The sequence below is a fragment of the Oculina patagonica genome, chromosome 11 (genome assembly GCF_052425735.1).
Source record: "Oculina patagonica isolate OP01 chromosome 11, crgOcupat, whole genome shotgun sequence".
In the NCBI taxonomy this organism is placed as follows: domain Eukaryota; kingdom Metazoa; phylum Cnidaria; class Anthozoa; order Scleractinia; family Oculinidae; genus Oculina; species Oculina patagonica.
In genome coordinates, this window is record NC_135768.1 from 15,808,002 (window position 1) to 15,834,996 (window position 26,995).

The following is a 26,995-nucleotide window of genomic DNA, read 5'->3' on the forward strand; positions in this document are numbered from 1 at the left end:
TTTAGCCAAGTCTTGAGTTGTTGGAAAGATTTGATGAATTTTTATTCCTGTTGACACGCCATGAAAAATCTCCGTGAAACTTATTTTTTTGGCAAAAGTATTTTTGATACGCCGACCACCGGTAGACCTAGGCGGTAGAACTAACCAATCTTAAGTTTCACTCCGCCGAAAACCACGGAGGCTTGATCAGAAGGGCCGTTCATTAAAAGTCTTCCTGTAGTCTACTCGCCTAGTTGTTGTACAATATTGAAAGGTCGTGCGAGCGTTCAGCTTTTCGAGTCGATTAAAATTTGAATACCCTTCTGTAAATATGTATTATGCTTAGCAAATACGCTAATGAAACATTTGGCGTCAATTAGCTAACTTTCGTTGTTTGCAGTAGGAAATGTTCAAATAACGCCTTAACCTCGGTCACGCAAAATCCCTGTCTTACAACATTCTTTTGTTAAAAGTTTTGTAGCTTTACACTTCTGTAAACTTCAACGCAAGAGAGCGCAAGAGCTTTTTGGGAATGGTATTTGAAGACGACTGGCTTTTTGCAGTGTTGTGTTTGAAGCTGCGGACAAAGATTCTACCAAAGGCATTGTTCAAATTCTTTCCATTAAGCCGACAGCGGAAAGGGGTTGAAACCGTATAACATTCGCTAGTGATGACCGGAAAGTTTGCTTCACGTAGGTCGTTGAACTAAGCTCAGAGTGTTTTAGTTTGTGAGCGCGTGAAACAATTTGTTGTGCTGCGCACTCAGCAAGTGTTTTCATCGGCTAATTTCTAAAATGAATTTTAATCAAGTCAATGATATAGCGACGTCATCCAGTTTTGTTGTGCTAGCGGTCTAAAGGGATTACATCAAAAGAGCATTAGCTGAATTGAGTGTCAAGAGATTTCAGAGCATTGTGCGGCGGTCGGCCTTTTGGAGTGTTTGAATACCTTGTAGTCAATTCTTGTTGGAGCGATGAACTCTGCGACACGTTTTTGAAGGTAAGAAAAAGATTGCAAACACAACTTTATTAGAAAAAAGTTAGCTTATTGTTTAAAACTTCGGCATGACAAAGGCATTGAAGAAAGTTTAAACTTGAGTAAAGTAAAGTTACGTAAACAAACTTTCAATACAATATGCTTCGAGCTAGTAGATCGCGCAAGAAAGTGATTGTTGTTTGTGGATCTGTAACTGCTCACATCTTCAGCATAATATTGATTTTATGATAGCTTTATTCACTTGTATTTCTTTGCAAAGTAATGTTTTGAGAGCTGTTGAGTGCATTAGAGTAAGTAATTTACGCGGGTTAATTATAAAATGGCGCGACACGAGAACAAACTTCATTCATTCTTTTTCTCTTCCGGTTTGAAAGAAATCCGTGTTTACAAGGAAGGAATATTACATTTGCAGATTTTTTACGTGTTATTAAGCATGCGTTTTAATCGTGTATTTATCAAATTGTGGTGTGTTTGGATCGAATATAAAGGGACTTAATCTATGGTTTTCTACCGAGTTTAGATTCTGTGTTTTGCCCCATCCAAAAATGGTTTCCTTTTTTGTGAGACGAACGTTTAAAAGTAAAACTTGTAAATTCTACATAAATGAACGGGAAAGAGAGTTAAATGCAGAGATAAAATGTTTATATGCTGTAAATATATGCATTCCACCAAGTAATGTAAGCAAGGTTAAAAGATTTAACAAAATCCCATGGGAAGGAAAACAATATTTGCAGGAAATGGGAGAGCTAATTGAGTATGTTAACCTTTTGAACAGAGTTTTAAGATCTTTGACCGAGATATGTAGATGATATCTTGCCATGGAAATGCAGTTAGCAAGCGGTCAAATAATTTTCGATAGTTTTGATGTTGTGTTTCTTTCCGCCTTTTGTACATAAAATAGTACATTATAGAACAATGCTTTATTGTATTCAATTTAATGCCGCTTTAGATGAAAGGTTTTGTCGTTCTTTAAAACACCGCTGCTGAAGGGTCCCATAACAAAAATCATGCCAAATAAAACCTGCTTTTAACAAAGTCAACTTCGCCTTTCCGGTTACGGTTGTATTTGTTTTCAACCCAGGGAAGAAAAAAAAAGTTGAAAAATAAATGTCTGTTGACCTAATTTAAAATGTAAACATCAATATTTCTGCATTTCCATCAACAAATCTGAAACTTCATGATGTGGAAAGGTCTTGCCATATACTTTCAAAAACCTTTAGTAGCTTGAAATATAACTTTTATATTTCAAAAAGATTTAGGGCGCGGTTTCATGAAAGAAAAATGGTCTAGATACATTCAATGGGATAGAAATTTGCTTTGTATTTTTTCAATCTGTTGTGAACTTTAATTCCTCTTTTCCGGCGATTCTAGACGATTGTTACGGCGAATAATTGTGAACAGAGAAAAGACGTTAGCTGAATTGAGCTGTTAGCACGAAACTATTATTCCGGCAATCACAGGTTTTTAGTAGGATGCTACTAAAAGTGGTAACGGGGAACCAGTAATTGGGAACGACCGGGAACCGGGAACCGGAGTCTGGGAACGAGTGTACAGCGGTAATCCGTATAAGAGTTCAAAATGGCGGACGAAAACACAGAAACAAATGCTTTATAGTTTTACCAGACCAGATAATCCCAATATATTTCAACAAATGGGAAGCCGCCTTTTGGTTCACCGATCGTGTATAAAAACACGCACACAGAGCGATGGTTTTCGAGTTGTAATGCGAACTTATGGACGTGTAGTCGTGTATTAGAAGAATACGAATGTTTGTTTCTTTCTAGAAGGAATCTTTCAAGCAAGGCCAGTATTCGAATCTACATTTACACACGACGCAACGCAAAGGACGGCTGTGGGAGCATGGAGCTTGCACGCTGATCAACAGCTTCGATCGAAATAGCACATTTCGAAAATGAAATTGTTTTATTGAAATGCAGTCGAATAGTAGGGTAAGTCATAATATGCTGTATTTTCCACTACAGTTGCGGGATTGGTTTCATTTGACAGGATGGAACCTATGGGTTGCGTAACATTAGCAGATATATATTTGCTTGGTTTGTTATCCGATCGATCATACGTTCGTAAATTGTTGAGTCATATTTATGCATTGTCCAACTCTCGTTAACGAAGTTCCCAAGTACATCTATCTCTTGACTTAAAAACAGTTTTTTTCTGGCATTTGTAGGTTGTTAGATAGTAATATAAATGGTGAGTTTTGTTTTGCTTTTGAACCAAACAATATTTTTAGGCCACACTGAATATTTGTAGCATTTCCAAGATGCTATTCAGTATAATACAGTATACAGGTATTGCTTAAAGAAAAAAATTTAAATTTAACATGTGCTATCAAAGCTGTACTGTAAATTATAAAGTACGGTTCTCCAGGGGTGTCTAATTGTACTGATTTACCCTTTTTGCAACATCCACGGAGTGTTAGGATGGACATCGAAATAAAGAAAATTTTGCAATGTTGTGAATATTGATTTTCTGTATATGTCTTTCCCCAACTGCATGCATTCATTCCGAATTCATATCACAGTGAAAAAAATAAATCTGGATGCCTGCCATAAATAACAAACTGCTTACCAATGATGTGTTGTGTTGTCCTACTGCATGGTCAATTTTACAAGACACATAGTGTTTTGAATTCATTTACAGATTCACAAAAACATATTATGACACAGAAATATATTGTAATGCAACACACTGAGCTTTGCACGAGGCCGTCAAAAGGTGTGGGCTGGAAAGAACATCCCCAGTCACTTGTATAAAACACAAAATGATCAGCAGACAGAATGAGAAAAAGAGAATTTCCAATTTATTTTCATTTTGCAGTAGATAAACACTGGTATCTATTTGTTGTCCTTTAGCCAACTGCCGAACCTGCAAAAATTAAATTCAGCTATGATCAGTGTGCTGAAATATAACAGCATACAATAAACTGGTGAAAAGCCATCACCAAATAGTTATTTGCTTTTCAATAATGGAACAAATTGACGTGCAAAGTCCAAGATACAATCTGTTGTGAGAAGTACATGATCACTTTGTATCATGATTGCAACAGGGGTTATGGCATCACAGCTGTTGGTTAAGTCTGCGTTTGAGCCCAGTGGCCCATCAAGCCTGAGCTTACCTCGGTTTCCATAATCAGTTATAGTATTAGCGACTGGTGGTTCGGGGAGGGGTGTTGGAAATTTTCAGAAAATATTGCATGGCCTTATTAGAAGTTTTGTCTTTTCTATTACTGACCACAAGATAAACATTAATTGACATTGTAAAAGTATTTCAACAAGTAAATTGGTGATTTCCAAGTGAGGAATTGTGCTTGAACTTTGTTAAGCATTCCTCAAGATTCAATGTGGTTCACAATTGCACTTGCCATTGCCAAACTGTCTAAAAAATTTCTTATACACAGTTGCATGTCCTGCTGACATGAGGTTTACAACCTTGTCAGTGTGTGTGACAGAAGTTCTCTATTATCTCTATTATTGTTGCTTAACAACAGCAGCTGATATCAGCATGCATTTTAGATGCACGGCGGATGGAAGTTCGGTTAATTCACCAGAATGGAATATTCCAGATTCGATCATTTTCGCCTTTGGCATTTCGTCGGCGCAAATTATACACAGTGCGCCAAGATTATCACATGAACAAAACTTAGCCCAGGAAAAGAAAAGAACCGACCATCTATAAAGAAATCTTGGTTGTTCGTGGAACAGTTGGTTTGGTACGCGTAGTATTGCCGCGTCATGATCATCGAACTTCTACCAAAAATCCAGGTTATCTACCTTGCCCAGATTTTGCACACGTTTAATTACAACTCCAGGAAAAATCTTTGAATATAAGAAAATATTAATGATCATTCACTTACCTTGCAACTCGTCCCAAAATTCCGCCTAAACAGCACCTTCGTAGCGAAAAAAACACGAAAAGTCTATTTATCATGCTGTTTGCTCCGACGATCGATTTCGAACACTAGTTCCCAGACCCTTTTCCGTGTTTTCGTCCGCCATTTTGAATTTTTATACGGATTACCGCTGGTCACTCGTTCCCAGACTCCGGTTCCCGGTTCCCGGTCGTTCCCGGTTCCCGGTTCCCCGTTACCACTTTTAGTAGCATCCGTTTTTGTAGGTTTTTCCCTTACTTTTTCTTTGTTTTTTTTTTTGCAATGATCATGAATTGCCGTTTCGATAGTTTATTCATGAAATGCCACTGACTACTTAATACATCGGAAGTCAGAAAAAGTGAAAGAAATCTAAGTGTCATTGATGCCAGAAGTTTCCTAATTGTCGCTCGTTTTTTTTTTTTACAACTTGCCTAAATTCCGACCGGTGTTTCTTAATTCTTTTAATTAAAGCAGCTCTATCGGCCTGGATCAGACGTGAAAGGAAACGAAAATCGAAAACAAACAGCTTGCGTTTGTTTTTGTTTTTTAAAGGGGCACTGTCAATCATTAGCATGATTTCGAGAACGTCACAGGAAACCCAACAATAAAGACTAATTTTGTTTATAGAACTAACTGTAGTTCGACAGGACAGCCAACTAAAACGAGTTGAGTTTGTAGAGAATATGGAAAAAGACAGGAAAACATTAGGAAGTGTGGATGACTAACGATGGCGAGGATGGAAATGGATTACAATATGAACAAACTTGAAAACGCGAGGCTTGCATGTAGGAAACCCAACAATAATGATTTGATTTTGTAGACAGTACTCGTCAAATGACAGGAATCTATTGGGAAGTGAGGATGACTAACGATGGCGAGGATGGAAATGGATTGCGATATGAACAAACCTTAAAAACTTGAGCTACAAGTCTGGCTCCTGATTACTTGTTTCGATACAAGTGACACTGAAAATACATTAATCATAAAATATGCACTTATAAACATTGATAAATGTGATAACAGGTTTTTTTGGCCTGGGCAAGTACTGTTGCAATTCCTGAGGGAACTCTGTAATCCTGGGGAACTTGATGGCTGCGGGAAGTTCGGGATCTGTTACAGCAAACAAAATCGGCTTCGTAGACGACTAGAACAGTAGACAGAACTTGAGTTCAACGAAGACTTTAATTTGTAGCCATTTTGTTGTGCACCTCTTTTTATGACCAATAAAGGACGCGATGCAGGATTGCAACATAACCTTAACAGCCTAATTACAAGGTATAAACAAACATTTCTAAAACTCTATTGGATAGAATGGAATCTAAGCGTTGCAAAATTAATTGATTTCAAAATAATGCAGGTAGATAACAGTTAAACAAAATGCTGTGCAGGTTACAGTAACACTTCAACCCTAATTACAGTTATAATCACCAACAAAACAACTGGTGCATGTGTTTATGAAATATTTTCCAAGTTGGCTTTTCGTCCTATATTTTTCTTCCCTCATATGAATGAGTGAAGGATGTTTCCAATGGATTTTTAAAGTTTCGGCGCCAAAATGCCTCATGTCTCGGCTGAGTCGTAATTAAAGCTCCAATAAGATGGATCTCGAAGCCTGAAACAATTCGCCAAAATTTGCCTTGTTTGTCGTTACTAATCCATTTTAATCACTCCCTTTCGTTTAAAAACATCGCTGTTCCTTAATGGGTCATGTAAATAACCTCTTCGAAGTTTTTCTACATAAATTTAAACTATTTTAAAAATTACTTTACCTCATCGCTAAAGTATAACTCACATAACGTGACAAAAGCTTTTGTGATGCACGTTTTTTAAGTGTCTCCCCATTCAGAAAAACAATTTAATGTGCCTAGGTGTGTTTCGGCGTCTCGGCAAGACTAGTTTAAATATAGTCTAATGAATATTTTTTAAATATACCAAAAAAAGAAATATTTGTTTGTTTTGCATTATCAAGTCACCAAAGCCCCGACAAAACATTGCCTTTCGAGCGTTTCTGGAAAGGTCAAACACTGTTTATACGTACATACATATTTATGGGTCTAATAAGTGGTGAACGATCGATATATCGAAATGATATTGTTGTTGAAGCGATGCATGATACTGGTATCGACTGGTAATTAATAGTTAATATCAAAAACAGTTTGATTTTATACACTCTGACACGAAAAGGTATAAACATTGCATTGTTTGTTTACTTGCGTTCAAGGTCTCTAGAACACAGTCATAGAGCTTTTGCTCTGTTTTGAGACATAATAAGTCAGTCAAATAACTTGCATATGTGTTTATATCGCGTTGTATTTCCTCCTACAGGTTTTTGCTTGGTATGACATTTTGAAAGCATCAAATATCACAACGCAAGGAGAGAGCGTCAAAAGAAGAGAACGGAAAACCTTGTGAATTTGTTGTAAAGAGAAAGGTGAGCGAAAATTGTTTTCATCCTACTTCGGTTTGTTTATAATGTCATTATGCCTAAAACTAGCCGGTTACACCAATTTACAGTTTGTTTTGGTTGAAACTGGTGGATATCTGAAGTCTATAACAAATAACTAACGTTTTAGGGAAGTCGAACGGCGGAAAACTTACTACAGGAAAAATTGTATTTTTAGTCAGCATATGTAATGAAGGATCTATTATTTGTTAAATATATAGAGCAAGTTAAGCGTACTGATTTTCTTTTGCATTGTGAAGAGTTATTCCGGCTATCCGTCTTTCATTTTTTGTTAGTGGAAATGTCGAAGAAACGGCGAAACCGCCAATAATTTAAACTTTTTCATAACTGAGGTTTTAGTAAGATAGTCGAATACCAATCTGGGAAACTTTGAAGTCTTTAGGAATCTTAAGCCGTTTGAATCGTTTGATATTTTATATAAAGAATAGAAGTGCATTTGACTTTAATTAAGTTTACTTGTTGAACATTGTTTTTGCGTGCGTGTTTTTCGTTCTACTCCAGCCCACACTTTCCAACCTTGCTTCCGGGGCGTACACCTTATAAATATGCGAACGGCAGAATGGCCTATTCTTAGTTTGGACAAAATATGCACCAAGAAATTGTTCCCGACCGTGCAATAAAACTCGTATCTGTTTAACCGCGAGGCTTTAAATGGGTATACAGTAAAGGATTAACTGTACATTAGTGATGGAATGAAATCGTGTGAAATATTAAGTTTGCATGACGTTCATGTAATTCATGTCTCCGCTCTAAGCGGGTTTTGAATCACAGGTAAATACACGGCCATATTCAATACCAATATCTACAGGCCAATATAAACAGGTTTTCTTTTAATTGTTATGGTGTTTCCGTAAGAGACAAAATAAAGCAATGGTATATTGTGCGATATTTCCTTGTTTTTCTGACGTAGTTCAGGAAAAATTTTCGCTGCGGTCAACTAATCCACTATCATTGCTCGTTTTTGTCGTCAAAATTTTGTATATCCTGTTTAATATGACCACAAATTTTGCACTTTTTGTTATTTTACGAGATTCAGATGAATGAAACCTTGTGTGTAATACGTCAAACATTTCAGTGAGTGCTTCATTAGTCCTATACAACACTGACAAGAGAGTTGAAAAACGGCGCGTCGCAGAGTTCTTTCCAGATAAAATTAAAACTTTAGACAAAAGATCAATATATCGTCGTATCAAAAGCTCTACACTTGGTATTCAAGCCACTGAAATGGTGTAGTCTTTTGTTTTGTTTTGTTTTTTACCAGTAAGGGAATGCGTTTTCTCTTTTAAAGTATTTATTGCCTACGTACGATATTAATCGTCTTCTTCCATGCAAAAAATTGAACAGAACACTCTCATATTCATTATTTTCTGTCTATAATAATTATGAGCGACAAGTTTTTTCCGCTCCACGCCGAACGAAGAAAGTGGATGTTGATTTGCGCGTAGGCTGGGCAACCACAAAGTAATCAGAACTAAATTAAATAGTTCTATTCGTAAAAAACTCTAAATTCCTCTCTTCAAAATAGTTTTACAGTAAAAAGCGTAGTATTTTGAATTGAAGTAAAACCCCAAACCATATTACTGAAAAAGAGTTATTCGCGAGTTCTGAACCGAATCTGTAAAGGAAAATAATTTTAGCACAGTTAAGCAACCAGCTGTAATTATTTCGAAAGATCAATTCTAAACGGAAATAATCTTACAAACTATCTTAAACTTAGTTATTTAGGATTTCATTGGAAGTTCGTGTTTCTGGTCTATAGCTTCTATACTGTGTTCTTTAACAGCAATTCGAAAATTGTTGTTTTACTTTAGCTTTCAAACCCAGTTGCAAGATGAGTAACGTTTCTTCTTCGTGGCAAATTAGGGGTAACTACTTATAAATGGGCTATCAACATCATCTGTTTAATTGTGGCATGATCGAAACCATGGCCATATTGCATATGGAAAAAAATATTGTCTGGAAAGGGACTTTTAAAACTCGAACACTACATTTTCATAGAAACACTGAGCTATGTGGAAAATCGTGTTGGAATTTACCAGTTTCCTATCCAAGCCCTTCACACCTCTTCAATTTCTAACTCGTTTTTTTTTAAGTTTGTTTATTTAAAGGGAACTTTGCTTCCCCCTGCCTGTGTGGGCAGCGATGATTAACGATTTGATCGATTATCAGATGTTTAAAGTCGATTTAAACGCCACGATCTGGAGGATTAATCGCCTGGACACTAATATTCTAGAAAACTTTCGCGAACGATTCCTAACATCGAAACGGCTGGACTTTCATTGATTTTAAGCCGATTTCCTCAAAGATACTTCACTTCACAGACTACCACAAAGGACGCATTTTGTAAAATCTCAGTCCCTGATTAATATACTGCTCGTTTCCTGATGCGTGTGAGGTCTGACGTTTACAAGGGAAAAATGTTGAGAAAAAACAATGAAGAACTGTCTGGTCGATGAATTCAAACGAGACGCACGCTTTTTATCTAGTAAAAAGCATTATAAATTGAACACATTTCGAGACCGTCGATGAATATTTATCTGCTGAAGTTTATAAAGATCGTTGTGTAAAAGAAAATGGACATGAGCTAGTGGAATTACGATGACGTCATTTTGCCCGAAAACAATCGAGTAATTGCCACATGCGCTTATCTCAAGTCAAGGGTGGTAGATTTTTGAAAATTAAATTTCTTTTGCGCTGTGGGTCTGCGCCTACATCCTAGCCTAAATACGGTTTTCACGTACCTCGACACAAAGCGAAAGAAAAGGAAATTCGATACGTACAATTCAGACTCTTTGTAAATGATCTGTATTCGCAAGTAAGAGTACGTTTAAGGTAGGTAGGTAAGTAAGGTAGGTAAGTAAGTAGGCGCATAAGTACCGTCATCCCCTCTCCCACTGGACGAGGTGCTAGTCTTTCACTGCAGAATACGTTGTCATAATTTTATGAGTTTTTTTTTAGGCGATATACACTGAAATTTCCTTCAAATCGGAGCAAGGAAACCTTTGAACAATCTGAACAATCGTCCATAAAGAAATTAAACACGGTCCAATAACCCAAAAGGAACAAAGGTGTTTGTGTTTTAAAACCCAGTACCTGATGACAGTTTCAGTACATAAAGGACGAAGGATAACCCGAATAAGTTCATTGTGTCCAAAATCCAGCAGAGAACTCTGTCTATTCTCCTGAGTAAACTTATTGTTTCCGTCTCCTCGCTCACAGTATTTAAGATCTAGCTTGTATGTTAGTTTTATTAGTCTGATGATGGTATAGCTTATACCGAAATATTACAATCTATTTATCAAGATCTTCATTTGTTGTCTGAATTGTTAGACACAATGAACTTATTCGGGTTATCCTTCGTCCTTTATGTTTGTGTTTTGGGAGGATTGAAACTCGGATTGCGATGGACAAAAGTAATTTAAGTTTGGGCAGAAGTTTTTAAATGATGCGCCGAAAAATTGTGATATACACGTGGAATTTTATTTCGAGCCAAAATGTCCTAGCCAACTTGCGCTTCTAAGAGTATGTATGAAGATCAGTAAAACATTTTTGCATTTTGGCATTTTGGAGTAATTTATGTGACAAATCTTTCCTGAACATCTGGTTTGGCGAGAGTGTTCTTCATCAAATTATCGAGTTTGTCTGTTACAGTTACTGTAATTGAGTTACTATCAACTGCTTCCAAATCACATTCTAATAGTTCTCAATTAACACCTTGCCTCAAATGGTCAAAAGTGTTGCCTAAAATGCCACCCTTCGAGAAATCCCGACGTGAGAAATATTTAGCGATATGAATGACATGGTATGAATTAACGCAAGGAAACTGTCTTAATCTAGGAGACTGCAAGTTTCAACTTTTCGAAAACCTCTTTGTTCTAATTTCTCCTTACTGAACGCTTTAGATTTTTTAAATGTTAGTTACAAGAATTTGGTGGTACATAAATTAAAGACAATAAAGTTGATTGTAAGAAGAAAATAGATTTTGACCAGTCTTGGAACTCGCGGCTTCTTCACCACTAATGGTTCTGGAGATTAGATTCGCTTAATTAAATGAGTTAAAGATTCCATGGCACAGATCAGGGTAGACCATTGGGTAGGGTTTATATGAAGAAATACCACAATACCAAAATTATCCGAAATACCTTACATTTATAAAATTCAAACCATATGTCAAAATCTTCCAGAAAATTCCAAATTTTAGCATACGAAACAACCAAATTCCAATGTTAAAATATTGTTCAAATCACTGACAGATCTTGATGGATAGTCCCTTATTTTTTTTCTTTTTTTTTTTTTGTTAGGACTGAAGTTAGCGCAAAAGTCAAGGAAAAACATGCTTTAATTTCGGTCTTAAATTATATTGCTACCTGTTTGCAACAATTAAGGCTCTTGCCTGTAATATCGTTCGTCTCCCCATTGTTCAAACCAAGCCAATTGACATTAGAAGGATACATACAAAAGAACCGTTATTGAAGAACACATTTCGTGTTTGGAATCAATTAGGCAGACGTAATGATCTTAAATGGGATAAATTGTTCTTTCAACCATAAGTTTATCTCGCTGGAGAGAGACCCTGGGAACGAGGTGGTCTCACTAAATGTGCACTTTATTAGTTGAAAAATCAAATATAAATACGAGTTGTCTTTTTGCAAGGTTAATTTCCATTCCTAAGAATTGAGAAAGGTTGTCTTTGGGAGCATTTCTTCTCGCAATAGTTTTGTTTTTCAAAAAAATAGAATATTTTCGCGCGGCAGATTTTATCATCTTTTTCGGCGAAAAACCTTTTGTTGTTATCTGTGCGTGCGATATCTTCAATGCACTGGCATGTTTTGTCTATATACAAGTGGTCGGTAAGCCTTTTTATTGCATGCACTTTATAGACACAGTAGATATAAAATATGGTTATTTTTATTTTGAGATTTTGCCAAAAGAATAAAATACATATACTTTTGAATGTTGTACGTGTCAGGTTGACCTTCGCTAGAGGTTATGGAAAAGTTGTTTTGAAAACAAGAACTGGATGAAAAAAGCTGGTTGGATTAAGTATAAGTTCTGCGCCGAAAAACCTCGTGTGTGACCACTCAAATGAAAGCTTTTGAGCAGTACGTTCATGTGGGACAGTTCATTACACTGTTTAAGGTGGTTCAATCTTTGAAGTCTGTGGATGAAACCCTATGTGTAACCATTTAAATGAAAGCTATTGAGCAGTACTTTCATGCAGCAGAGCAGTTCTAACGAGAATCTGTGAATAATCAAAAAGCTAAACCATTTAGATGAAATCGCATTGTAAAGGAGTACCATCGTGGTACTGTACTAAACAATCTAGTTCAGTGTAACCTTTCATACTTCAATCAACAGATGAAACATTTCTAGAAAGCGAGAATGTCGGTGAATTGCTAAATAAAAAGGCCGCTATCACACATATTAAGATTTCAAGTATCGAAAAACAAAAGAAAATTTCAAACTGACAACCAAGATGTATTATCGCGTTCCCATGACAACATTGCTTCGTACGTTTCCTTTCAGTCAGGATGTACTTCGAGTAGCTAACTTTAGCACACTTTATCTCCGCGAATTTCCTGGATAATCTGTCTGTAAATAACCTGATGGCTATGGATAAACGGCAATCGATTCGTCTAAATACACACGCAATGGGCTTAATGTGAGCAATGGGTAATTTATTTCGAGGGAAAAATGTTGATATTCTGCGCTTAGAACAAAGAACGAGGTATCAAGTTTTGAACGAGTGCGTCAGTGTCGTGAGATAAAATCGGAGCTGCCAGTTAGCCACGCCTACTAGAGATGTTTGACGAGCTATTTTCGAGGTTGAATGTGGGAGGCTAAAACATAGTTGTGAAAAGATAAACAAATATTATTGGACGTTAACCATGCGGGGTCTGATAACAGAGCATTGCAGAACATTCTTATCACATATGACTTTGAAAATGAAGGGTGTTGCGTGCGGATTAATGTAACGTGTTGTGAATAGAAGAGTGGAGTTCTTAAAGCAAGAATTGGTGCAAATCGAAAACAAAGTCACTAGGAGGGCGCTAAATCGTAAGTGAGTTCACAGAAGTATTTTATTTGTTATGATTCGTAGCTCAAACAAAGCTTTGCAGGTTTGTTTTGTAACATATACTGTTACAAGTCGCTTGGCTGTAATGGTGTTATCTAGCTCCATTGTAACATAGATTTTCAATTCTTATGTTAGCTGTTAGTAACTGCAGTCACTATGCTAGCTCAAATACCCCTGTAGTTTGTTCTGCGAGTTCATAACACCTCTCTCTTTGTAAAGCTGGTGTTTAAAAAACTGTAAAGCTGCTGTTAATATTCAAACGATTTTTTTACATATTTAGTGAGCTAAATACTCGTAACAACAACTGGAGCGGCTTTAACTTGGTGGTTGAGCAAATCCGTCTCAATTCTATGAAAAGTGTAAAAAACCCGCATAAATCTATCACGAATAAGGATTTTAAGTATGAGATGAAGGTTAACAAAATTTTCGCGAATTCGTGTTTATTTCAGTCGAATTTCTAAATTTGTCAAGATTAATTTTTTGCGTCGCCAAATTGTCGGCACGGAAGCAGATGCTGTGGCAGTTTAGCACCAACTTAACTTAAAACTTGTCATTTTTTCAAGTTGACAGTGAAGAGCAGTGTAATAAGCTCGAGCAACTCCGGTTTTAGTCGTTTTCTTATCGATACATGCCGATAGGATATCGATTAGCCCCTCAATATCCCGATCACTGGAAGAGTAACCTTTCCTCGTAGAGTCAAACATATTTGCGTCTGTGAATGAAAACCTAACGTATGAGTTCTTCTAAAAGTTGGATTGCGGTTTTTTTAATGTTGTTCTGACTTATGCGTCTGTGGATGAAACCCTAACGTGTGAGCATTCAAATGAAAACTTTTGAGCAGTACTTTCATGTGGTACTAGGGGGTTTATTATGGTGCAAAAGGTGGTTCTAACTTGTAAGTCTGTGGATAAAACCCTAGTGTGTGACCATTCAAATGAAAGCTACTGAGCATTACTTTCATGTGGTTTTGTTTATTATGCTGTACAAGGTGGTTCTGACTTTTAAGTCAGTGGATGAAACCCTAGTGTGTGACATTAACTATCTTGATATAAATCTATCGATGAGTACGGCTTTACTGTGTTACTTACTGTGATTTAGAAGCCAAGTGTGTGAATTTTCGTATTTATGAATACTTCACTGTGTTATTTTGTTGTTCAAGCTACCATGTGACCATTTAAATGAACGGTTTTGGGCATTGCTTTCATGTATGTGGTTCTATCTGTTTTTCATTTATTTCTAAGTGGACATTTGTTCCTTTTGTACTATGATAACTTTCACACTGCCCTAGAAGGAAAAAAACATCGACTAATGTTACCTTCATACTGTTAACGGGAAACAAGGAAAACTTTTTCTGTAAGGAAAATACTGTTCTTCGTGCCGTGATTTAGGGCCTGTTTATATGGAGGAGAGTTGTCCCTGGTAGAAGGGTTACCCTCCATACCGAGCCACCCCAGGCGAGAGAGCTTTTCATACGTTTCTTTATAAATAGCTGCGAACTGTTTATATGAAAAATTGCAAAGTTGGCTCGGGGGGCAGGGTGACCCTGGGTGGAGGGTCACTCGCTTTGAAGGTAGGGTGACCCTGGGGAGCGAGCCAAATTTTTGCCATATAAACAGTTTGCCTCGCCTACCAGGGACAAGTTGACACAAACGGAGCATGCGCAAACGCTAAAATCAACTAAAACAAAATTTCAGATTGATTGAAATCGAAGTCGGTGGTAAATTAGTCCAAAAAAAGGTCTTAGTCGACGATTTAGCGTTCCTGATTTTAGAAAAAAGCAGCCATAATAGATGTTTCAAAACAACTCTCGCCAGTCTTTTGAACCGAGAGGGCCAAGTTTTGGCTCGGTCAACAGGGACAACTTTTTCATATAAACGCTCGTTAAAAGATGGCTCGGGGGAGAGGGTAACCCTCCAACTAGGGACAACTCTCTTCCATATAAACAGGCCCTTAGTACATATGTTTGTGACTTCATTTTTTGTCAGTCACGCAGCATTGCGCGCGCGGGACCAGCTGGAGAGCGGGACCACGCGCGGGATCTTTCTGTGGTTGCCACGCCTCAAAATAATATTAATTAATTTAGAGGATTAAATTTGTATTTCTAGCCGGCAGTATATGAAGTGGAAAGCATCTTGACCTTATGTGACCTACATGCACCAAAACAGGAAATATCGGAAATTTAAAAAAAAAAGAAAACAATCTCAAGAACTAATTAATGGAGATCCATTTTCTTTTGCTACGTGAATAAATCCTGCAGTTTTGTTTGTATACGTGCTTTGGATTAAGATAGCCAGAGGACTGTCTGGATATCAGCCCGATCGTGCAATACCGCTTGCTTATCGTGCAATCGCGGCAAAGGATTTAACAGATGCCGCACAGCACTTGGGCGGTAATTTTTTGCGAACGCAATTCATTCATGTTTCCGATTTCGGAATTAATCATTTCGGCATAAGACCAACATTACAAACTGTCGTCATTACTCTATTGCGATTTTGTACAATTTTCAATTATTTACCAATTAAAACTACCCGGAATTAAACTGATCATGCAGTGTTTAAACAGTTTATTGGAGAACTTCACAAGAGATACTCAACTTTTGCCGCGTTCTTTGAAGTGGAAAGGAATTCTTTACAGTTGCCAAAGAATTGCGAAATAGTTAGTCCCAATAGTAATTTAATAGAATGGTTAACCGCCTTGAAATTTCAATCGATTTTGTAAACCACAAAAAATGACTTCAAACTTTTATTTGCATTGTCGAATTTTAGGTTTTTTGGCGCAAAACATTTGCGGCCAAACCAGCTTCATTAATTTCAGTGAACACAATTTTAATTTTTAAACGACTCTTCGAACAGTTGAAAAACGTACAGCTTTTAAAATGTAGGTGTTTCTTTTGGTCAAGCCTCGATACATAAAAACTTCTCAGTCTATGTGCTTCACTATTTAAATTTGTAATAATAAAATCATAATAAACAGTACAACATGAAAGTACAGCTCAATAGTTCCTCACACTACGGTTTAATCCACAGACTTAAGATTAGAACCACTTTGTACAGCATAAAAATCAGTACCACACGAAAGAACTACTTAACAGCTTTCATTTGAATGCTCAGGCATCGAGAATCTTTAGAACATGTAGAGACCTTCTTTTATACCAATCCATACTAAAATAGAGATCTGCTCAAACCAATTTTGCTAAGCCTTTGCTTTCATTAACACGCGTTAATCGCCAATTATTTACCAAAATTAACTGAATATTAGCTTAAGCTTGAGCATCTTGTTTTTCTCATTCAACTGCAAATCAATTTCGAGCCACTTGGTCTGAAAGTTTCCAAATTATGTGCCAAATCGCATGCTTGAGTTTGTTTGCATAGCACTGTTAATTGGATATCCGTAGGTGTCTTTACTGATTGTTAACAGTGTTTCCGTATCGAGAGAATTGCTATTAATTCCTTCATCCAGGCAAATAGCTAAACTTCCCAACAAAGTTTTAAACGGATCAGATCGAGCTCTTGTTGTGTGGCGCAATTCAAAAGGTTGGTGTTTATAAGGAAAGTTCTTGGTTTTGTTTTAATTTTTTTGGAAAGTCGTACTTATTTCGAACTCTATCGTTCAACATCTTACATGTTTAACATTTCACTTAATAGTCTTTTTTCCGGATCATGTCACTCCAGAGTTTTAATAACAGGCAAATTTATGTTTAGAAAAAATTTGTTTCGTTTTTTTTCCTTTTATCGAATGGTTTATGGCTTTGCAAATCGAGATCAAAACGAAAAGAAACACAAGGAAACTTTTGCAAAATTTGTCACAAATTTAATCCAAGATTATTAACGTTTCTGAAGCCAAAAATTTGTCTTACGTGTAATTGTTTAATTTTAACTCTAGAGAACAGTCATTAACTTTTGTTATCAGTGTCGAATCAGTGAAAATTTCTGAAAAAAAATGCTAAAATATCGTCTACATATTCGATTCTCAAAATCTGTTCCATAGTCGAGTGGAATGGACATAGTTTCAAAGAGATTAGTAATTCCCGAGTTTTTCATTTTCACTTCAAGTTTATCTCATCCGAATCTAACCAACTATTTGATAAAGCAAACTTGAATTCCATTTTAATTAAGCGTCGGTTGAATTTACAGCAAAGTCAGTCTTCGCAGCCTACAACTGATGGAATTGATTAACGATTAAGCGAAGCGAAAAATACCGCAAAATTTCCTTGGATTAACTTGTCGAAACAAGCAGTTTCATTGACTTCCTTCAAAATTATCCTTAATCTATCAACCTGTGTGTATTGACTGTTTCTTTCGGACTTCCAACAACAATATATTTTTTACAAAGCAATCAGCGTTACAGCATTATATTTTTCAATAATGGAATTCGCGTGGAATATTTCTCGTATCCCCTAACCAGTCCTTAACCTTTGAGAGGTGACCGAAATTAAGGGTGTCGAGTTGTCGCGCCCATATCCATAGCTAAAAGCTCCTAAAACATGAAACACAATAAAGAATGTTTTCCTAGTCACGCGAATTTGTTTACTCGGTTACACTGCTTCTAATGACCCTTTAACTCGAGTGGCGGAAACTTTCATGAAAAATAACCCGCTCGTTTTATGAAGAATGAACTATATGAACTTGTTATCGTTTCAAAACTATATTAAATGTACAAGCAACAGGCATACCGATTGAGCAATAGTGCGTGGTGTGTCGAATGGTGTATGTAGCATATTTTGGCTTTTGAAGCACTCACTTTCCGCTGAAATCTACCTGTTTTACAAGAATATATAAAAGGCAAGAAAAACTCGACCATGCACTCTTGGCTTATCACATGACAACGATGAATTCCAAAGGAGTTGCAAATCTCGTGAAATCTCTGCACTGGCAGCGAATTTTGCCGGGAAAAAATTCCTTCCTTGCCCGAAGTTGGAAATAAAGATAGTCGGAACGATTAGGGGCGAGGTGAGGGAAAAAAACGAAAAAATATATATATATATATACAACCAAAAAAGAAAACAATTTATGTCGAATCGAAAAATGGTAGATAATTTTCTTTTAAGGTTAATGTTTCAGTTTCGTTTTAAAAGAGGCACTAACCACGTAAATGCAATGCTATGAAATTGCTCATGACCTTTTGAAAACAAGAATGTCTACACTTTGATTGTTTAGATCAATCAATGATTGTTTCTCTGTCTTGATCATTTTGCGGTTTTAATTATACAGACATAAGCACAACCCAGGTCATTCCCACAAGTTATTAAACCCCAGGCAGCCATTTGCGCTGTTCAAGGATTTGGGGTCAAAAAGCTAATGTATGGTCTTCTTCAAGTAAAACGCCTGATAACGACGAATTGCTGTGCTTATCCGGGGTAATTTTTAAGCCGGATTTGCTCTTATAACGCTGTGGTCATGAGCACGCTTTTTCAAGCGTTGCGTGACTTTTTATACGTCAGAGAAAAACTTCCTGTCAAAACTAATTAATTATTTCCGTCTATCGACAAGATGCAAAAAGCGACAAGTGCCAAATTCTATTTTCACTTTTTGAAAAGACTTCTCCAAAATTGCCTGGTTCTTTTTCATTTTTTCCTTTAAGTAGAGAACAATTTATAACACTGTTATTTAGAAAAAACTCATTTCTGTCGGTTTTAACGATTTTTACCGCAATTACCCAAAGGGAATGACTGTTTGTAGCTCACATCTGCGCAGCAAATCCCTGCTGACCATATGTTTTAATCTTAACTGCTGGAAATGCTCTTAAAACAAACAAAGAAGTCTAGGATGGAAAATTAGCGACACTTTTAACTGTGGGACATTGTGGAAGTACATTTCTTAAGTTAGGATTAGTTAAAAAGTTGATGTTATGACGATAGAAAAGGAGAAGATGGATTAAAGCTTTATTCCGTTGTTGAGGGAAACAAAAAAAATTTATTCTAAAAGAAATTATACCAAATTTTCGAGAGGCGAGCAGTGTAACAAAAATAGACATTTTTGAGGCAACGAAAAAAAAACATCTGTTTTAGTAAAGATCTGTTTTAATTTTTTGGCAGCGTTTTGTTTTTCTTTTAGTTCTTTCCGCCCGGTCGAGATTTGAACGTGTATTCGTGCAGGAAAATCGCCATAAAATATACAGGGAAGGTTAATGAATTCTTCCCTGCGTTAACAGCCTTATCGACATATGAAGGGCATTCTTTGAGCTCAAGGAAACCCGTCAATGCCCGCGGGATGCTCATAGCGTGAGCTTTTGTTGGTTTTCTATCGTGACAGGCGTCCCGTGCTGTCCCCATAGGAAGCCCAGCCCACTTAACATCTGGATTGTATTGACACATCAACACCGTATGATTACCGAGACATGCGAGAGTAGAAGCAAAAATCTTTTCATTCAAGCGTCTCCGGTCGGATTACCCAGCCAGCGCTCTCGACAAAAACGCAAAAATCTGATTACTCACTAAACGCAAGCTTGGTAAGCCATGTTAAGTCGAGCGCTAGCCTTAAACTGGTTTACACAATTAGCACGAATCGCCGAAAAAAGGATTACAAATGGCTTTCTCATGTAGTAATACGTTTATCAGCTTAGCGTAGAATTATAACCACTAGCTTTTTGTAGCTATCGGGCGTATAAATCGAGAAACCACTTAGGTAATAGTCTTATCGAAAGTAATATTTTCTTTACCAAAGTTCTATTGTAATTGTAAGTGCCTTATGTTAACAATATTTGTATTGCTTTGCAGATTACCGAAATGCGTGCGGCCGGAGTTCCTCGCCATCCACGGACGGCCACGACAGCCGCGAAGCCAAACGAGATTCCCCGAGAACTTGGCGTTTTGTGTGAAAAATGCAACAACAGACTCGTAGAGCTCAAACGACAAGTTATGAGGACGATTTTACCGGAAATACAAGGTGTTTTACAGAAGGACCGAAGGAACAAAAATACGGTATGTTTAGAGTCTCTTGTACTGTTTATTTTTCGATGAGTTTTAGCCCAGCGGGTATGAAAACTCTTAATCAACCTTCATCAAAACTGGGTGAGCTCAACTGATGTTAGCTAAACTCAATTTTGCTCAAGTTATTAACAAGTTATTTTATTTGCTTGTTAACATTTCCAATGAGGTGAGAACGCAGTTAAGATCACTTCTATTTGACGTTGAAGAATCGTTAATTATCTCACTACCTCCAACAATCCCTCAACTGGACAAGAAAAATTTCAGAAACGCCGAATATTTCGCCAACCCTGACATATCTCTTCGGGATCCAGGAAACTTCAGCTCAATTTTATGAATTCATTCGTTTCACACACCTATTTCTCAGTTCAAACATTTATTGTTAGGAATTTATGAAGCCAAAATACACTTATCTTTTTCAAAATTTGCTATGTTATCGTTCAAGTACTCGAAGTTCTTGTTTCTTGACGCAAACACTTGAAATCAAATATATGAATCCGCTAGAGATAAAAGTTGACAACATTGTCGAGATAAATTATCTGTTGAGTGAACTAGTGCTATTCAATCAAATATTAAAAAAACATTGAGATACTTGTCAATTACCGAAATAAACATCGTTTTCAATTTTTTAGAAAACTTTACAAAACTAGTTCCCATTCTTATATCAACCGCTTTCTTTGCGAATATCTAATAACTTTCGTATATAGCTTTAACTTCGAATTAAGCTCTAATTATCATTTTTCGGTCATGTTAAAAATGAATTTAACTAGATAAGGAAAAAACAAATAATTCATTTTAACAATAAAGTTATTTCATAATTGCAGCTGAATTAATTTTAACCTGTAGATAACAAACCGGGTATAATTCACCCTCGTATTAAGAAAAAGTTCTGCAGTTTAGCAACATACGAAAATTCATCTAGAATTTTGTAAAGAAATTGCAAGTTTTAGAAATAGTCAAATGCATTCTTCCATTTTCCTGAAGTACCTTTGATTGGGTACAAATTTTCGGGTCGAAATTCTTAGAAACGAAACGTTCATCGAAATTGCTATCAAATTAAAACTTGTTTGTTTGTTCTGAGATAATCATCTCAATGAATACTTAAAGTCCATACCAAGTTTCACTCTTCGATCACATTTCTTCCGATATCGTGCGCTTTTCTCGATTTTTGCGGCTTTTGATCTCCCCGGGAACGCGTTCTAAAGTAGATAAGCCCATGTTTACATGTTTTAAAACAAACACAACTCGTAATAATTTCAGCAGGGTTCCCCTTTCGACCCTAGCTTGAAACTGTGGCCCATTCAAAGCATTTTGCTCAAATGACGAATGGAGACGAAGCATTTTCATGTAATACGTTAAATTAGAAAAATCAGGTGACTTCGACAGTTTATTACAATGGAAAGCAACAATGTTTGCAATGCAAAGATCGTTAGGACACGAAATAGCTTCTGTGGCCAAAGATGACAAAAATGACAGTATTTGCACGGAAATCTATCGAATACATTTCTGCATACTTTCTTTCCCTAAAACTAGAGGTAACTTGCAAAATATCAGCCAAAGAAGTTATGTAGTCCAATTTAATTTCAATCGTTTTGTAGTTTCAAGTTCGCCCAAATTGCATTTAAATTTGCATAAGATTGTAGGCTTATAAAACTTTTTTTTTAAATGCCTTGCCTGCAGGAACAATGAAAAAATTCCGAGACCAAGGAAACATGAATTCACCTCCAAAATTTGTGAAAACTGTACATTCACGACTGAGAAATAATCATATTATAAACTTCTTGGCCACATATCATAATATTACAAAAATATATATGGGCTTTGTAACAGCATCTTGCAAATTGAAACAGATAACATTAAACTATCGGGTTTAACAACTTGATTTTCATTTGGGTGATCTTTTGAAATTTGGTGTTATTTAATCATTCGAAGGCATTTTAAAATGGAACGTGGCTTCAACAAAATGAAATTATTTCTGCCTAATGTTTCACTTCAGTCCTATCCTCTCGATATCCTCACTTGACTCGTTTGCAATATAGCAAAAATGTCACGTGACACTTGATTTGAACGCGCTGATTAAAATAAACGAAGAGACTGGTAGCGAGTGGCGAAAATTACAGCGATCCGGACATGGAGTTTCCTGATTGATTAATAAAATACAATATATACTAGTTATGCAACGTTTTGGTGTTTTTTTTTTTTTTTTTTTTTTTTTTTTTGTTTTTGGGGTTTTTAATATATTTTGGGTTTTTTTTTTTTTTTTTTTTTTTTTTTTTTTTTATTTTTTTTTTTTTTTCACCCGGGGGGGGTTTTTTTTTTTTTTTTTTTTTTTTTAAAGAAAGTATAAGACTTACAAGTGAATATATAGTCGTGAATGCAGGCGGGAAGCACAAAGTCGAAGTCGAAAGCAATCTACGTATTGTTAAAAAATCTATTGTATCCGAACAGTAATTCTATAAATAAAACTGCCAAAAAATTCGGGAGACTTTATTGTATCCAAAGATAAAAGTGTTACCGAAAGAACCCTCAAAACGCGGCCTTTGAAACTATTTTTAACCAAATCTATCAAACGAGGTGACTTGTTGAAATTCAGAGTTCTTGATTCAAATGACATTGAAGTGAAAGCTGTTGAAGAGTACTTTTATTTGGAACTGTTTATTATGCGTTGCAAGCCCGTGTTAACGTTTGAGTCTTGGAGAAACCCTAATAGTGAAATGTAAGCTATTGAGCAGTACTTTCATGAGGTACTGTTTATTACGCTGTACAAAGTGGTTCTAACTTTTAAGTCTGTGAATGAAACCCTAGTGTGTGGCCATTCAAAAATGAAAGCTATTGAGCAGTACTTTCATGTGGTACTGTTTATTGGTCTTTCAGTATTACGCTGTACAAAGTGGTTCTTACTTTTAAGTCTGTGAATGAAACCCTAGTGTGTGACCATTATTCAAATGAAAGCTATCAAGCAGACCTTTCATGTGGTACTGTTTACTATTTATATGCTGTACAAAGTGGTTCTAACTTTTAAGTCTGTGGATGAAACCCTAGTGTGTGACCATATTCAAATGAAAGCTATTGAGCAGGACTTTCATGTGGTACTGTTTACTATTTATATGCTGTACAAAGTGGTTCTAACTTTTAAGTCTGTGAATGAAACCCTAGTGTGTGACCATTCAAATGAAAGGTATCGAGCAGTACATTCTTGAGGTTCTGTGTATTCGGTTTCACAAGGTGTTTTCAACTTCAGAGCGAATTTCTTAGCGAAACCCACAAGTGTGTCCATTCAAATAAAAGCCCTCACCGCCATTATATAGTGTTACTTTGTTTGTCAAGCTGTTCAAGGTGTTTTCAACCACAAAGTGTGCCCATTCAGACAAAAAAAAACTGTCTATGGTATTGACCACGTTCTTGCGGTACAATTGATCGTACTAGGTTACTTCAGTTCAACTTGAGGACAAAAACAGATTGAACAAACTTTGCCACCAAATGCAACCTTCGTATCTTATGTTATAGATCGAGATATTTTTTTATTCTCTTTGAGTCACAAACAGCTTTGTTTTTAATACGAAAGGCGTTTTACTCTGTCTTTTTTTGTCAGTTGTTCTTTCAAAGGTGTAGTTTAATTTTCTGCACTTGTCATTATTCCATTCAAAGAAACCATTTGTTAAAAGCAATTTCGTTCTCACAGAAAGCCTATCCGCGCCACTGAGCATAATAGTTTCATTGTTTGCACATGTCGGCTTCATGTACTTTTATTGGAAAGGAAATCTCTTCGATTAGTTTGCGATTTGAATCATTTCGCTTTAACGACACATTACTTCTCCTTAAAACAATGAAAAGAAAGGTTTTGAATGTGAAATCATATCACTAATGTATTTCTCAGACTAAAGGAGTTCGGCAATATTGCGCTGCCGCCAAAGTAATTTTTACTTAAGTTTTTATGAGGGGTTATTTGTTATGCTTTCAATCTTGGCTAAAACATGCCCAATATTCTATCCCAATTATATTGTAAGAACAATATTTGTTAAACAGATTTTAACTTAAGCGCCTCCTTAGACCTAAAAGAAGGCTATTTGTGAGAACATTGATCCAAATATACTTTCAATATATTTTACGAGCATCGTAAAAATATCACACATGATATTGCACTTAGTTTATAAATAGAGATTTAAAAAACTCAAGTAACTCTTAGAACACTTAAGTTAAGTCCTTTTTTCCCCTTACTAATAGCGACCAAAAATATTGTACATACTCTGTCCTCGAATGTTCCAAAACAGGAAATAATTGCGGAAAATTACGATAAGGCAATTTAGGTTTATTATTTTTCGGGCTTAAGAAAGCTAAGCGCGGAGAAAATTGTGAATATCCCATTACCTTCGATTGCGGAAAATGTCAAATTTTTTTTCGTCGGGTTCCGGCTTAACCAAAAAGTTTCATTAATGTCTGTCAGAGTTTTTTTTAAATGAAATACAATTTGGCGATATTTAATTTCTACAAGGTAGCCACCGCTTCTACTTCGCAAAGAACCCATTTCAATTCAAAGCCATCCGATTCCGGAAAATAAAATTTTTTAGCATTTGATCGGCTTCCATTAGAGGCACGTGCTCTTCGCATAGTTTGATAATTTTCCATAAGTTTACTTTTGGCTGTTGTGTTCAACAAAGATCAAAAGATAACTAATTATGAATTTTATCCCGACAATGAATCGTACTTTCTTGGAAGCCCACAAATAAAAACTTCTTTTGTCAAATCTACGCGAAGAAGGCGTGCTATAGGTGTAAAAAATAACAATAAGTTTTTGTCTTTACGAATTTTCTTTCCCTAAGCGTGAAAAGACCCTTATCGCCCCGTCTTTGTCGCTAATGGACTTACAATATATTTTGTCACCTTTCTAAGCAGGCGATAATTATCTGGTATAGACCTGCTCAATTCCGTTGAGAAGTCCATAAACGGGCTCTTCTCAATAAATACGGTGCGTTTTTTATTCAACATTTTTAAAAGGAAAAATCTCCTTGCTTTTTAGAAAGCAGCCATTGTAAAAGTGTACATCAGTTGAGAGTTTTCAGTCGCGAGCTTTTAAGAAAAATAAAATAATAGCGCAGAATTCCTTTTGTTTGCAGCTAGTTCGTTTAAAAGCTTAGGGGATTTCAAGTGATTATCTCAGAGCGCAAATCTCTTAATACTCTTTTAATGTTGTTATCTTGTTGAAAAAAACATTAAAGAACAGGCGGGTTTTTCCTTATTCGAACGCCGCAAAATAGTCTTTGTTCTTCGTAATATGTTTTAAGTTCAAAGAAAAATATTTTGTTTGAAACCATCACGTTGAATCAGTTATCGTTCACCACAAGATGCATTTTAGCGCATTTGGCGGGAAGAGCGCGTGTGCAAATCGTGTGACACGCTGCCGGGCCGTAAATTGCTTCAAGACTATTGGCTAGCAGTAAGAAACAATATGAATTTAATTACACTTGGTCTATGAGAAGGATCTTGACTGTTCATCTGTGTTTAATTCGTCCGGCTGGAAACTCGGCATGTCGCTTGAACTCGAACACTCGCGAAAGAAAAATAGTTTAGAAAACTGGCGCGATTATGGAGGAAGTTTGGATAGGTTTGACAGAAACAATTGGCGGAGACGCGGTCTATACGAAGATTTATCTAACGCCACCAAGTGCGGGATATCGCAGGTTTGTTGAATTGAGTTGTTTCAGTTACATTGTATGCCTCGCAGTTTTTAAAATATTCACCGTTATTTAAACTTAAGATTGCGAAACTACGCCTTTCACAGTTGGCTCAAAATCTTTTTGGGAAAAAGGCTTTAGCAAATTTTATTCAGCTCAGCATCTCTGGAGCTTTATGAGTAAATTTTCCCTGAATTTTATAACATGCAGCAATGATAGAATTTAAATCTATTGGCCGATCAATGAAGATCGTTTACTCTCAAAGCAAACAAAATTTACCCAAGTTTTATTGGATTGGAAGCTACTTTCAGTGATGGGATGAAAGTTAAACCCAAACTTTAATCGAATCAACACAACAAACTTTTCCATAAGAACAAAATTGTGCTTGGTTCCAGAATATTTTACGCTGAAGTTGCAAAATGATGAGCTGGAAATTTCAGGATAAAAGTCCGTCGAAATACTAACAGATAGTAGAGTTCTCGTATACTTTCGTATACTTCACGATGGTGTTTTTGAAACAGGACGAAGAAATGGCCTTATATGTGCAAAAACACCTTGTCTGCATGATAAAAGCAAAATTGTAATAATGTTCGATGTATGCAAAATGTTCTGTCTTTGTCTGACCCTAATGAGTTTAATAAAATAACCTTCACGAAATCTAAACTTTAAGGAAGTCGGGAAAAGACTTTATTTCCCGTTAAAAATTGACTACAATTCTCGGTTTCAAGTTTCGTTGGAAAATTATATTCTCAGAAATATTTACTGCTAATATTTTGCTTTAGGTTTCAAACAGGACGCAACATTACAAACATTTCCTTACGTTGAAGTTTTTGTTCGACAAATAGTTTGTCGTTTTTCCTTATAAACTATTGGGACGTCTTTGTAGTGAATACAAAAGAATAAAAAACGTAAAAGAGTTTTGCGTGTGTGTGGGATGCAGGAACGAGTACTTTGCTTTGTTTCGATGCTCCGCAGTTATTATTTACAATGTAGAAAT

At 36.2% G+C, this 26,995-nt stretch overlaps 1 protein-coding gene across 6 annotated transcripts in view; it reads left to right on the plus strand.

The window, feature by feature from the left end:
• Nucleotides 1–500: 500 nt before the first annotated feature.
• LOC144630301 (uncharacterized) overlaps nt 501–26,995 on the plus strand; it is a 54,303-nt gene continuing 27,808 nt past the window's right edge. Inside the window, exons 1-3 of one of the 6 annotated variants that reach the window (XM_078488632.1) lie at nt 501–978; nt 7,187–7,292; nt 20,117–20,320. In XM_078488632.1, the coding sequence (XP_078344758.1) occupies nt 20,126–20,320 (195 nt within the window). In that variant the 5' untranslated portion in view covers nt 501–978; nt 7,187–7,292; nt 20,117–20,125. Of the gene's footprint in view, nt 979–7,186; nt 7,293–13,269; nt 13,387–16,899; nt 16,935–19,806; nt 20,025–20,116; nt 20,321–25,851; nt 26,005–26,995 lie in introns of those variants that run through there. The other 5 variants (XM_078488633.1, XM_078488634.1, XM_078488636.1 and 2 more) reach the window with 5 other exon arrangements.